Source organism: Erinaceus europaeus, chromosome 5 (genome assembly GCF_950295315.1).
Source record: "Erinaceus europaeus chromosome 5, mEriEur2.1, whole genome shotgun sequence".
NCBI lineage: Eukaryota > Metazoa > Chordata > Mammalia > Eulipotyphla > Erinaceidae > Erinaceus > Erinaceus europaeus.
In genome coordinates, this window is record NC_080166.1 from 36,240,733 (window position 1) to 36,255,630 (window position 14,898).

General features: G+C 42.0%; 1 protein-coding gene and 1 pseudogene across 1 annotated transcript in view; both read left to right on the plus strand.

Annotated features, from left to right (window-relative positions):
* The window catches only part of LOC103128141 (oxysterol-binding protein-related protein 8-like), a 34,229-nt pseudogene extending 30,446 nt beyond the window's left edge, over positions 1-3,783 (plus strand).
* Positions 1-14,062, plus strand: part of LOC107523617 (Bardet-Biedl syndrome 10 protein-like) — a 586,797-nt gene extending 572,735 nt beyond the window's left edge. Inside the window, exon 2 of the mRNA XM_060191862.1 lies at positions 12,945-14,062. Within this exon, the coding sequence (XP_060047845.1) occupies positions 12,945-13,158 (214 nt within the window). The 3' untranslated portion in view covers positions 13,159-14,062. The remainder of the gene's footprint in view (positions 1-12,944) is intronic.
* The last annotated feature ends 836 nt before the right edge of the window (positions 14,063-14,898 follow it).

Sequence of the window (14,898 nt, forward strand, 5' to 3'; positions counted from 1 at the left end):
GTTATTGCTGGGATTCAGTGCGTGCACTGTGAATCCACTGCTCCTGAAGGCTATTTTTCCCATGTTGTTGCCCTTGTTGTTGTTATTGTCATTGTTGCCACTGCTGTTGTTGTATAGGACAGAGAAATTGAGAGAGGAGAGAAAGACAGAGGGGGAGAGAAAGATAGACCCTGCAGACTGTTTCACTGCTTGTAAAGTGAGCCCCCTGTAAGTGAGGAGCTAGGGGCTCAAACCAGGATATTTACAGGGGTCCTTGCTCTTCGCAAGTGCAAACCCGCTGCGTTACCACCTGGCCCCCAGTTTGCGGTTCTTGTTTAAATCAAATAACGTATAAACTATGTTGAACCACACTGATAAATAGTGAAGAAATATGTGAGGTAATGTATTAGATAGTATAAGAAAATAAACCCACACTGGACTGAGAGCTCATTTTAGAGCACTAACAGTAGAGGTAAACAAATGATAAAGGGCAGGAAATTGAAGGAAGTGTAACTGAATTCTGTTTGAGGGAAGGTTCTCAAAGCAATCCTGGATAGTTATTAGAATTTCTAGTGGATTATAGCAGTTTCGCTATGCAGGATATAGACCCAGGGAGGTAGCAGAGTAAAAAGGGCTGAGATGAATAAAGGTTTACAAACAGGAGTATCATGGTGTACTAGAAGAGGCACTATTTGTCGTTTTTATTGTCATTCTGCAGAAAAAGAAAGTTGACAAAAAGATGAACCTGCTGGCTCCTTGATTCACTCTACTATTCACTGCACTGTGTTTATTACCTATAATGTGTCAGGTGAAACATACTAAGTACTTAGCGTGTACCAAGGCTAAACATTAAACACACCTTATTAGAACCACATGAAGTTTGAGTGTTATCCCAATTTTATAAGTGAAAAAGCTGAGGCTTGGAGAGAATAGTTAAGTGAGATTTGGGGGAAATTGAAAGGGAGAAATAGAAGAGGTATAAAACCAACTGAAAAGATTCACTTATGGTTGCATGAGTAGGGGATAAAAATATAAATACTAATGGTGAAAAAAAAGAACACTCAAAATGCTAACTTCTAAATAGGCAAGAGAATTATACTTTTCCCAAATTGATAGAGATTTTAAATTTTTTAATAACTACAACAGTAATATATATTATATATATGTATATACAAAACTGCTGTCCAAAAACTATTTACTTTTAAGTATACCTGTTAATTGTGGTTTTAAAATATGTTTCAAACTTCCAAAATGCAGTGTTACTATGTTCAGCTCAATCTAGAAAAATAGTCTCAAGGAAATTTTATTACACAGCAATACTTAAGTTGAAATTAGGTTGTTTACAGTTAAATATATTCATGCCATTATTTTCACCAATTTCACTCTAAATGTCTTTTTTAGCTCAATCGATTAAACCAAGTTCAAGAAGAAAGAAAGGAGTAGAACTGGGAGATATTCAGAATTCCATCGAATCTATAAAGCAAACACAGGAAGAAATTAAAAGGTAACATATACTTTAAGTGATAATTGTAGCCCAGAGTATCAATTAAGGATCCTGTTATGGGGCAGAAGTGATAGCATAATGATTATACAAAAGATGCCTGAGACTCCAGGATCCCAGATTCAATCCCAATACCACCATGAGCCAAATTGAGCAGTTAAAAAAAATCCTGTTATATAGAAGGTCATGTCCAAATTTCACATTTTATAATATTACTAAGCTAAAAATAGAAGCATGTTTTGTATCACCTGGTATCTGAGACTCGAGATCCTTATAAGCACTCAATATTGGAAAGAGAGGAGGTAGTTGCTCTCAGCTGGGACGGTAGAGCTGGGATCTCTCTCACCTCATCCATGAGACTAGAACTGGGACTTGTTTCTCTTGTGGCTGTAGCACACTAGGTATGGAGACAGCTTGGCTGTGGAAGTGGGATGATTTCTGAAGATTCTAAATAAGCTATTCCTCTTTCATACTTTATTTATTTAATATATTTGTTTATTCCCTTTTGTTGCCCTTGTTTTATTGTTATAGTTGTTATTGATGTCGTCATTGTTGGATAGGACAGAGAGAAATGGAGAGAGGATGGGAAGACAGAGAGGGAGGGAGGAAGATAGACACCTGCAGACCTGCTTCACCTCTTGTGAAGCGACTCCCCTGCAGGTGAGGAGCCGGGGGCTCAAACCGGGATCCTTACGCTGGTCCTTGGGCTTTGCACCACATGTGCTTAACCCGCTGTGCTACTGTCTGACTCCCTATTTATTTATTTTTTATTATTATTATTAGTAGTAGTAGTAGTAGTAGTAGTATTCCAAATTCCATCCTGCCCAGCAAAAAGAGTTTAACTCAAGTGCCATCTTTTTGGTATCTAAGAACTCGTCCTGCCAATTGAGTTAACATTTCCTCCTCTTCCTCCTCCTCCTCCTCCTCCTCCTCCTCCTCCTCCTCTTCCTCCTCTTCTGTATCTAGCTTCCTGTATGTGGTCACTTTGCCCTGTTGGATTTGCTGATCAGCTTTGGTGGATTGTGAGCTCCATGACAGTAGAAGTCATCAGCCTTTATGCTAAATGCTTTGAACTATATTCATAAATTAAGGAGCCCACTTGTTTGTTTTGCTTGTTTGCTTTCCATACTGGTAAAAACACTTTAATAGAAGAAACCTGAGGGGCCAGGTGGTAGCACGACTGGTTGAGCGCACATGTTAAGTCCACAGTCCCAACCAGCAGGGGGAAGGCTTCATGAGTGGTGAAGAGAGACCTGCAGATGTCTCTCTCCCTCTCTGTCTCCCCCTTCCTCTTGATTTCTGGCTGTCTCTATCAAATAAATAATTTTTAAAAATTTTAATAAAAATAAATATATAAGAAACCTAAAACCAAAAATGTCTACACTAAACACCTTCTTTCAACCAAAAGCACAAGAATAAATTCATTTCATGACTAAATTAATATTTTATTTTCTTTGGCATATGACATGTCTGCAGAGTATTCTTTCAGTCAAGAGTGTCAGGAATTCTGTTGATTATTCTTCTCCCCACACACACCCCACAGGAAGTCTAGGGATTTTTCTCTAATTTCTTGTTTCCCTAAAGTAAAGATAAAATAAACTTTAGTAGGTCAACTAAATTTTTTTTGTTTTAAATTATTTGATACACGTCATTAAGTAATATGTTTGGTGGTGTGGATTTACACCAGCCCTAAGAGTGGATCCACATGGCAGATAAGCTGTCTGCTCAGGTGATAGTCACTGGTTGCACTAGGTAGTTCTAGATATTGTGATTACCTGCAGAGTAAGCAAACATCAGGTGTGACTTCCTGACTGGTGTTCTGACAAATGATTATCAAACCCACTGTTCTTTGTTTTCTGTAGAAACATTACGGCTCTACAAAATCACTTGGTTTCAAGTCCACCAGCCACAGATTATTTTCTGCAGCAAAAAGACTACTTCATCATCTTCCTTCTGATTCTGCTTCAAGTCATAATAAACTTTGTGTTTAAGTAGAAGTTCTTTACAGTAGACTCAATCATGTGGAGAGATCAGATTTGGCCTGGGACCAGTGTTCAAGTTGGTTTGGTCTTCATTAAAACATCACAATATTTCTAAAACAAAGAAAGAAAACCTTAGAAATAAAAGTAGAGGTACTGACCTTTCATACCTTTTCTCCTTAATCTGAAGCAAAAGCTTTCCTCTTTGTCTATTAAAAGTGAGCTATGTGTTAAGTGCCAGAAAATTCCTAGCTTTTGTGAGAATGTGTCTACATGTGAACATAAAAAAATCACATGTATATACACAATTGTGTCTCATGTATACCTGACAGTAGTTTTTGTATTCTGTAGTATATGTTCTCAGATATAGCAGTTAACAGAAATGCTATCAGTCTTATAAATATATGTAAACTATTTTATTAATAAAACAGGCAAAAAAATTTATCTGTAAGATATTACAGAATGGGTAATGATGAGATATGATAGGCATTATAAATAGATCAACAGTTGTAGTCTTTAAAAAAATAGTCATTTCCCAGAACACCAAGTTCCATTGTCTTATAAGAAGCAACAAGAAATGTGTTCTCAGAATTAACATTTTGAGGAAAATAGATGGCATATTGATTTCCTTTTAAAAGTTTACACAGGATTTTTAACCCCTAGAATTTAATATTTATAGTTGTGTAGCTTTACATGTATTATGTGTATTAAAAACTGATATGCAGCTACTTGGTTCGACTGGAGATACCACTCTTACCATTTACATATACCACCACCTTCAGCACTTGCTAAAAAGAGTTTGGTCCACTTGATTGCTGTTCTTTTTTTCTTTCTTCATTTTTTTATAAGTCAACTGGTATGTATATAGGCCAAATTGGAGAAATGTTTCTGGAGCATATGAAATGCTAATTCATGTTTTTTTCATAATGAAAAACTTATTTTAGTGTTCATTTAAATCCTGGTGTTTTCAGTGAATAAGTAGATAAAAAATTATTTGTAACCAATATTTTGCTTCAGAAGCCAAAAAGAAGAAGAAGAAGAAAAAAAGGCAAGTAAGATGTTCTGCAAGGTGGCATTTATTTATGTGTGCATTAAAATTGACTTCTTTAAAATGTGCAATAGAACATCTAAAAAAGATCACTATATTCTGAAACTTAAGCTGTTTTCTTCCTTGTTCTTTGTAACTTCATCAGAGGCTAACCACAGTTCTGTTGAGATTAGGCTAACTTCTCCCTAAGCTTTACTTTTTTTTTTGTCAAATATTTTTTACTTTGTTTTTACATAAATATTTATAGTCCTTAAGGCAATGCTGAAAATACAGTGAAGCTTAGGAACATGTTGCTAAGCATCCTTGAGGCCTGAAAACCTAACTTTTGAAATGGGCACTAATAAAAATGAAGGTCCAAGATAATAATGGCTTGGGTTACACTTTCCTTAAAGAAGAAACTGTGAGACCCTAGTGAAGGTACAATCAACTGTTTATTCCACAGTAGGTTATCAAGGAATAGTTAAATTATGAAAATTTAAAGTGATTTTTAAGGCCTGCTTCCCCCACCCCACCCCGCCAGCCAGTATAGCTATCTTAAGTATCCATAGATTTTCTGAAGTGCTAATTCCACATGTATTTTTGACAAGCCAGTGCTGTAATCAGTACATATGAAAACATTTTTTAAATGATTAAAGTACAGCCAGAGATGAGCAGTGCTCTGGTAAAAAAAAGAAAAAGAAAAAAGCAAGTGTAACATATAGTTGAAACCCGTGCAGTCTGGGTAAACAGGACTATACTAGGACAGACAAGGTCTGTCTGTATTTCCTACTTGTGAATAGAATTTTTGTACTTGCTTCCTGTTACCAGTGCTTTGCTCAACTGCTCTTTTATAAATATTGTACAATTTGATCTTTTTATGGTTTAAATTAGTATTAATTTATATTACACATAACTTGATTGGCTGGCCACAAAAGTCATTCTGTTGTTCAGATCTAAAAACCTGAAACATTGTTAGTCACCCTCCCTCTGAGGCATTGGTCTTACCTACTTGTATGCTACTTTCATTTGGTCTTAATAGTGTTTTATTTGTATGGCTATTTCCTAAGGTTAGAAAGGTATTTTTTTTCCAGTTTTCTTTTTAGGACAGATGTTATGGGTTCTTATCATCCGCCAAGTCAAAAACTATTTCATGAGAAAAAGCAGGGTTACTCAGGACTGTTCACTGTACACTAAAGGCATGTATCTGATCTAATTGTCCCCTTGTGCTTTTAGTTGTATGAGTTCCTTTCTGTGAACTGAACAAAAACTCAGGAATTGATGGCTTAGTTTTAGATCATTACTTATACTAGGCTAAGTATGTGGTTCCTCTTTTTTTTATAAATTTTTTTAATATTTATTTTATTTATTGATTCCCTTTTGTTGCCCTTGTTGTTTTATTGTTGTAGTTATTATTGTTGTTGTCGTTGTTGGATAGGACAGAGAGAAATGGAGAGAGGGAGGGGAAGACAGAGAGGAGGAGAGAAAGATAGACACCTGCAGACCTGCTTCACCGGCTGTGAAGCGACTCCCCTGCAGGTGGGGAGCCCGGGTTCCAACAGAGATCCTTATGCAGGTCCTTGTGCTTTGTGCCACCTGCCCTTAGCCCGCTGCACTACAGCCAGAGTCCCCGTGATTCCTCTTAAACACACAGTTCACTTTGTATTTAGCCATATATGTAATTGACTTTGAATGTCCTTTACCTGGGGTTTATCTTTCTTATTTTCATGGATTCAAAAAGATTGTAATTTACAGTTCCCAGTTGTCTCAATAGCTTCACGATGGTTTTTCTAGGGTTTAATACCTTATGGCCAATTTTTGAGTTGAATCAAAAATTTACTTTTTCACATGAAAATCTGAATGAATAGTAGTTATTGACACATGCATTTCTGTGTTAGTCATTAAATATACTATGCCTTCAGCTATCTACCATTAATGAGACTTAGCTGATCCAAGAAAAGATTTTTAAAAATACGGGACATGTGAAACAAGTTTCAGCAATAGATATTTCCCTTGTATGTTATATCAGTTCTTTATTTGTATCACTTATGAAGGTACAGTGTACTCTTGTCACCATTCCATTTAGAAAGTTGGCCTTGTAAAATACAACGTTTAATATTCACTCTTCTGTGCCTTTAAAAATATACTTTTTGTCCTTTTTGTGTTACAAAAGAGTCAAAGTGTTTATAGGGTTGTCTTAAAAGGTCATTTCTCTGTCACTTTATTTCCTTTTACATAGCTATCTTGTATTTAAACAGTAATGCTTTACTTTTATAAGGATTTGCCTGTTTCAAATATATTTAATCACAAGCATCATTGAAGTAGATTTGTCAGAGTATTCTGAGTATTGTTAAGCAGTGCCTTTTCTTTTTTTTTTTTCCTCCAGGGTTATTGCTGGGCTCGGTGCCTGCACCATGAATCCACTGCTCCTGGAGGCCATTTTTCCCCCTTTTTGTTGCCCTAGTTGTTGCAGCCTTGTTGCGGTTATTATTGCCATTGTTGACGTTTCTTTGTTGTTGGATAGGACAGAGAAATGGAGAGAGGAGGGGGAAGACAGAGAGAGACAGGGAGAGAAAGATAGACACCTGCAGACCTGCTTCACCGCCTGTGAAGCGACTCCCCTGCAGGTGGGGAGCTGGGGGCTCCAACCAGGATCCTTACGCTGGTCCCTGCGCTTTGCGCCACGTGCGCTTTACCCACTGCGCCACCGCCCGAGCCCCAAGCAGTGCCTTTTCTATGGAATTCACACTAGGATTTTTTTGGGGGGGGTTATAAATCTGTGCCATATACACACAAAATTCTATGGAAGGCAGTTTTAACTGTTTGAAGAATATCTTCCAGAAACAGTTAAGAAAACAATACAACTGCATTTTTCCCCACAGTTAGCATTTCTGGTGAGCAGTGGAATATGTTTTCTGGGATATTTGTTTGCTATACAGGGACGATGGCATTGATGAGCCATATAAGACATGAGTTGTGTTAAATGTAGAGATACAAAATTTGGCAACAGTGAAGAAGAACCCTACATAAATCACTAAGCATTTCATCTTCTACCCTATTTGACTACATGGAAGAAGAGATTCTTTAAAATGTATAACCTGCCACTATTATATAATTTGGTTTCACTAAATTTACCTCTAGTGTGAATTTAGTATATTTAATTTAGTTTTGCTTCCTTTAACATCATTTTGTTACAGTTTGTAATTGAAGATGGACTGTTAAAATTGTATAGGACCAGTGTCTCATTAGTATGATTAACACTTAAAAGAGCCACAAGAACCCATGACAAAATGAATGTGAACATAGTTTCTTAAAGTAGCTAGACAATTTTATCTTTTTGCATTTATCATGTAAAATTATTTTAATATTACACTATTAAAATTTATTTTTAAAAAATGCCACAAAACATTTGAACTGATGAGCACAGAACTTCAGTTGTAAAATGTTTTCACTTTTCAGCATGCTAAATATACTTCTAAATTAAATATCCTGTTTAGTGGCCATTTATAAATTCAGACACCATCACTGGTCAGTTTTTTATGATAGAATAAATTTTGTTATCTTCAGTGTAAGTACAGCACACTGTCAGATTCTTTTCCTTACGGTGCATAGTTAATGTACAGATAGTCATAGTCTACTGTTTTGTATTGTATTACATTTCTAATCTATATTCCTAACCTGTTATAATTGTTTGCAGAGACAAAAGCATTGAATTGTTCTAATGATCTGTAAAATTATGCTAACTTCTACAAGTAGGCATTCTAAATAAAATTTTAAAAAGAGTACATTGTGGTTCAATGACTTTTAATATGATGTGTTGACTAAATAGTCCTACGTTTAACTTTGGGGGGTGGGGTGGCGTGTGGGGAGGGTGAAGTCATTGTGAAAGATAGTGGAGGGTGTGGAAAAGATATCACAGATCTCTGACGTGTAGCTGATGCTTTATAGCCATTCCTGAATACTCATAGTAACCTTACGTGGAAGCTAACCCAATTTTATAGATGAAGAATCAAAAACAGGATGATCTCAGAGATTCCAAAAGATACAGATTGAAAATGATAACCAAGCACACCTTTGGACCCATATCTGACTTCAGTACTCATTCCTTCCCCCTCTACACTTAAATAGAACTCTAATAATAAACTTTTAAAAAGTTGTAATAGGAGGTGGGCAGTGGCACACACTGTTGAGTGCACACTTCACCATACACAAAGGCCCAGGTTCTAGCCCCCAGCTCCCACCTACAGGGGAGAAGCTTCATGAGCAATGAAGCAGTGCTGTAGGTGTCTCTTTCCTCCCTACCTCCCCTTTGCCTCTCGATTTCTCTATCAAATAAAAGTGTATATTTGGAATATGTTCACTGCTGGGATCTATATTAATGTATAACCCCTTTGCAATTGGTAGAACTAGGAGGGGGAAAATATATATATAATAAAAAATTTCCTCTCAGATTACTGGTTAATCCTTATTGAGATGAATTCTGAGAAGTCTTAAGTTATTCCTCTCCTTCATTCTTCTCCCCTCCCATGCTTAACTCTCACCTCAGGATCTAGTCGCTTGTGTGTTACAGGTTTTTTTTTTTCAGTTAACATGCATAGGACAACAGATCTCACTATTCAATCTCAATAAACATCTACAGATTTTTTTTTCTTCCCACCAGGGTTATCACTGGGGTTCAGTGCCTGTACTAGGAATGCACCGCTCTGGTAGCCATTTTTTCCTATTTTTATCAGATAGGAGAGAGAGAAATTGAAAGGGGAGGCGGAGATAGAGAGGAAGTAAGACACCTGCAGACATGCTTCACTGCTCGTGAAGCTTCCCGTATGCAGATGAGGAGCGGGGGCTGGAACCCTGGTCCTTGCCCCTGGTAACATGTGTGCTTAACCAAGTACACCACCGCCTGGCCTCCAAATATTTTCTTTCTAATAACAACCATATTCCATTTAGTGTTCTATGATGTGAAGTTCTGCTAATCAACTTTCCACACATTGGGCCGGGTGGTGGCACACCTGGTTAAGCGCAAGTTACAGTGTGCAAGGACCCAGGTTCAAGCCCCCAACCCCCACTTGCAGGGGACCAGTGCTGCAGGTGTCTCTCTGTCTCCTCTTCTATCTCCCCCTTCCTCTCAATTTCTGGCTGTCTCTATCAAATAAATTAAGATTTTTTTAAACTTAAAAAATTTTTCACACCTTTAAAATATTTCTCGTGGCCAGATTTTGAGGGTACAATGGTATGGTGGCACAGTCATTAGGTGCATGTGCTATAATGGACTGTAGACAGCTTCATACAAGTTCAGCACCAAACACATTTTTAAAAAATATTTTACTCCCTTTTGTTGCTCTAGTTGTTTTTTAAATTGTTGTAGTTATTGTTATTGATGTCATTGTTGTTGGATAGGACAGAGAAAAATGGAGAAAAGAGGGGAGATGGGGAGAGAAAGACACATGCAGACCTGCTTCACCGCCTGTGAAGCGACTCCCCTGCAGGTGCGGAGCCAGGAGATTGATTCAGGATCCTTATGCCGGTCCTTCCATTTCACACGTGCGTTTAACCCGCTGTGCTACCGCGTGACTCCCAGTTTTTTTTTTTAACATTTTCCTCAACATTTGTTGTATTTCTATGAAGCCAGAATACCACTGTGATGTAGAAGAAAGAAATACCACTGTGATGTAGAAGAAGCCTCAGACGTGCTGGTCCTAGGATCTACTGGCTGAGCTAGACATTTTCATTCTCAAAAGCGTATAGGGAGGAAGAGAGAGCATAGTGGATCTGCAAAAGACTCTCATTCCTGAGTCATCCAAGTCCCAGGTTCAATCCCCAACACCACCGTTGTCTGAGGTGAGCAGTGCCTGGAATAATCCAAAATAAGATTTTTTTCTTTAATATAATCTATTGGCTCCTTAAGATGAGAAATGTGGAGACCAGAAAGTTTGCCCTTAGGGGGCTGGGCCATAGCACAGCGGGTTTTAAGCGCACGTAGTGCAAAGTGCAAGGACCGGCATATCTGTCCTATCCAACATTAGTGGCAAGAATAACAAGGGTAACAAAATGGGGAAAAATGGCCTCCGGGAGCAGTGGATTCGTAATGCAGGCACCGAGCCCCAGCAATAACCGTGGAAGCCAAAGAAAAAAAAAAAGAAGAAAAGGTTGCTCCATGTCACAGTCCCACGCTCAGCCTTTCGTGAGACCAAATGGAGCATGAGAGACATGGAGCAGGGCGATCAATCTAGCTAATTGCACGTTTTGTTGCTTCTTGCCATTTGGTGATATCCAGCAGTATTAAACTGCATGCCTCTCTCTTTTTCTGTTTTTTATTCTCTTTATTGGGTGGAGATAGCCAGAAATTGAGCGGGTAGGGAGAGACAGAGACCCCTGCAGCCCTGCCTCACCACTCACAAAGCTTTCCCCCTGCAGGTGGGGACTGGGAGCTCGAACCCAGGACCTTGTGCACTGTAATGTGCGCTCAACCAGGTGCGCCACCGCCCGGCCCTTAAACTGTGTCTCTAAAGCAAATCACCTACTAGCATGGGGGCTAACGCTTCCGCTTCCCATCTTTCGCCTCCTGCTAGGGGGGTGCGGCGCCTGGGGCTCGGCCTCGCCGCGCATCCTACACCCCAAAGCTGCCTTTGCGGGGAGCCATTCAGGTTGGGCTTCCTGGCAGAGTCGTGTTTGACACAGAGCCGAACGCAACCAAGATTCCCAGGGACCCCAGAGGGAGGGCGACTTCCGCTCAGAGGAGTGGAGGCACTTTCTGAGCTGGGCGCTGCGAATCCGCGGAGCTTTCCCACCGAGCACGCAGGAAGAGCGGCCACTTCACCCAATTAAGAAGCGGGGCTGTGAGGCTTCCAGTGCTGTCCCTGCCCCTTCCGCTTCCTGTGGTGCTGGCCACACCCCTCACGGCTCGTGGCCTCTGGGAGCCGCCTCACCAAGCGAGGCTATGGCTGTCTGTCTCCGTGTTGGTGAAGGAGGCGCTGCGGGTGGTGGAGGTGCTGGAAACCATCGTGAGCAGCTGCGTGGGGCCAGAGGGGCGTCAGGTGCTGTGTACGAAGCCCACGGGCGAAGTCATGCTCAGCCGGGGGCGGCTGCCTGCTGGGGGCGCTGCACCTGGAGCACCCCACTGCCAGGTATGGCGTCCCCAAGAGGGACCCCCCCCCCCGTGTCCCCACAGCCGGGACCCCGTATCCTCACAGCCAGGATTCCGCATCCTCACAGCAGGGACCTCGCGTCCCCACACCCCGGACCCCACGTCCACATCCGGGACCCCGCGTCCCCATGGCCAGGACCCCACATTCTCATCAGGGACCCCCGTGTCCCCACATCCGGGACCCCGCATCCTCACACCCGGGACCCCACGTCCTCATCCGGGACCTCGCATCCCCACATCCAGGACCCCGCGTCCTCACAGCCGGGACCCCACGTCCTCATCTGGGACCCCACATTCCCACGGCCTGCATCCTGTCCCTGTAGCTGCACTGCAGTAGGCTGGGGAGAGGGTTGTTTGCGGAGCAAGTGCAGCCCCCGTGTCAGCAGGAGCCCCCGCACCCCCAGAAGCCAGCAGGTCGTCTGGCCTGGGTGAAGTCGCGGTGGCAGTGCCCGCAGACTAGCGGTGCAGGGCCTCCGGGCTGCGGTCTCCTGCCTCTAACTCTCAGTCTCTGTCTACAGAGAAGCAGAGAGACTGAAGGGCCGGCGGGGCGTCGATCTCACGGGACGCCTGTGGCTGTGGAAGTGTGGCTTCCGTGGGCTGCTAGGACGCCGGCCCACTGAGATTGCCGAGTTGCCTTCCTTCTCGTTCATTCATTCCCTTACTGTTTCTGTCTTTCCCTTTTTTTTTAACCTTCAGGAAACAGTTAAGACCTATATTCCCTTTTTTAAAAAAATTTGGGGGAGTCGGGCTGTAGTGCAGCGGGTTAAGCGCAGGTGGCGCTAAACTCAAGGACCGGAGTTAGGATCCTGGTTCGAGCCCCCGGCTCCCCACCTGCAAGGGAGTCGCTTCACAGGCGGTGAAGCAGGTCTGCAGGTGTCTGTCTTTCTCTCCCCCTCTCTGTCTTCCCCTCCTCTCTCCATTTCTCTCTGTCCTATCCTACAACAACAACAACAATAATAACTACAACAATAAAACAACAAGGGCAACAGAAGGGAATAAATAAATAAAATAAAAATAAAATTAAATTAAAAAAATTTACTTATTCACTTTTGTTGCCCTCGTGGTTTTATTGTTGTAGTTATTATTGGTGGCGTTATTGATGTCGTTGTTGTTTTACAGGACAGAGAGAGATGGAGAGAGGGGGGAGAGAATTGTAGACACCTGCAGATCTGCTCCACCTCCTATGAAGCGACACCCCTGCAGGTGGGGAGCCGGACAGAACCAGGATCCTCATGTGGGTCCTTGTGCTTTGCGCCTGCCGGCACTTAACCCTATGCGCTGCAGCCCTACTTCCTGTCTTTCCCTTTTGTCTCCCAGGATGATGGTGTCCTGTGTTTCCAGTCATCTGAGGAGAGCAGGCGATGGTGCTAAGACGTATATTATCTACCTTTGCCACCTGCTCAGAGAGCTGCACGCGGCCACAGACAAAGTAAGGACTCACTGGGCCAGGCCCATGGGAAACACTGGAAAAAGTGTTGCCAGTGGAAACTCATCGCCCGAGCTTGCCTCTCCTTTCAGACACAAGTACTAGACTGTGTCGTGGACCAGAACTTAAAGAAACACTTTTTATCCGTGTTTTCTTCCCCTAAAGAGAGGACTTTATGCAGAAGCTCTTTGGAGGCGCTCTTTGAAGAGTATTAACGAGGGAGAGTGGGAAGAAATCATCACGGCTTTATTTCACAGCTGATAAGTGACTACCTTTTCAAGTGTATGGCTCATGAACGTGGATTTGAAGAAGTCTTCGAGTTAGTGGATGACTGCTTCTTAGAGTTGAGCATCGGTGTCACCGGCCTTCCCGTTACAGAGTCCAAGGTTGTAGCTGGGCTTGTGCTCCACAGAGACTTTTCGGTGTACTGCCCGGTGGAGGGGGACATGAGGCTGGTGGTGGTCAGCGAAGCCATCCGTCCTCTTTTCTCATCTTCTGAATCAGAGTTCATCGTGACTTCGGAAATCCAGTTTCAGACATTGCAGTTTTGGATTATGGAGAAAACGAGAGCAATCATGAGTCACGTACGGAGTCAGAATGTCCACCTGCTCCTGTCCAGGGTGAAGCAGTCAGACATGGTTGTTTACTATGCGGGACTGAATGGTATATCTGTGGTAGAGTGTCTGTCATCAGAAGAGCTTTCTCTTATCCAAAGGATCACTGGTGTTTGTCCCTTTGTGCCCCCTCAGGAACCTTCACAGTTCGGAATCTCTAACACTGCGCTGGTGAAATTCTGTACACCTCTTATCCTTAGATCCAAAAGGTACATTCACCTTGGTTTGGTTAGCAACTGTGCTTTTATTCCGCACTGTGTAATCCTTTGTGGCCCAGTGCAGGGGATGGTCGAACAACATAAGGACACTTTCCACAGAGCTTTCAAAATGCTTCAGCAGTTGTTTAAAGACCATCATCTCAATTACATGGCACAAGCCAATGACCAAAATTGTTTATCAAGCACCTTACGTGTAAGAACAGTAGAGAAAGTCATCAGGAGCCAGAGTTTGTTCATGACTCACTACGGAGGCCTTATCAGGAGACAGTTTTGGTGAACAAGGAAAAACTGAGAAAGCCACAAAAGTGCGTAAAAACACATTCAAACCCAGTTGGTCCAAATATAGAATGCGAAGCATACAGCCCAGGTTCAACAGCAAAAGAGATACTTACAGATGTCTGTCAGACTGATGGGAGACTGAGAGGTTTATCTCCAGACAAAACCAGGATGATGGACAACCCTAAACCATGGACTGAGAGTCGTTCTCCTGCTATCTCAGCAATGGAGACCTCCGCGATGGAAATTTCTTATGAAAACTCACAGGTCACAAAAGATGCTGGAAATGGGAATGTGTCATCTGCGAGGCTAAAACCAGTGGAGACCCCTCTTGCCCCCAGTAATGACTGTTTGCCATGTATACCGGCAGGCAGTGTTTTACCAGTAGGTGGATATTTTGAGATCTTGCTGCATTACTATCTTCTCAACTGTGCTCAGAAAGGTCGGCAGTCAGAAGAAACCAGGGTGCTGAGCAAGATAATAGCTAAAGCAATTTTAAGTGTTCCCAGAATCTTATGTAAGTACAAGAAAGGAAAGCACAGCTTCCCACAATGCACATGAGAACTGCCCACACCCTGCAAGCAGGTCAGCCCATAAGCAGCTCTTCCACAGGTTTGGAATCGGTGGCCAGTAAATACCAGTTACTGGCTTCAGTCCTCCAGTGCTTGATCACGATTTTAACCATAGACTTGGTGATCCCTGTGAAGAGGCAGCCTCGGGAAGTCTGTGATCCAGAT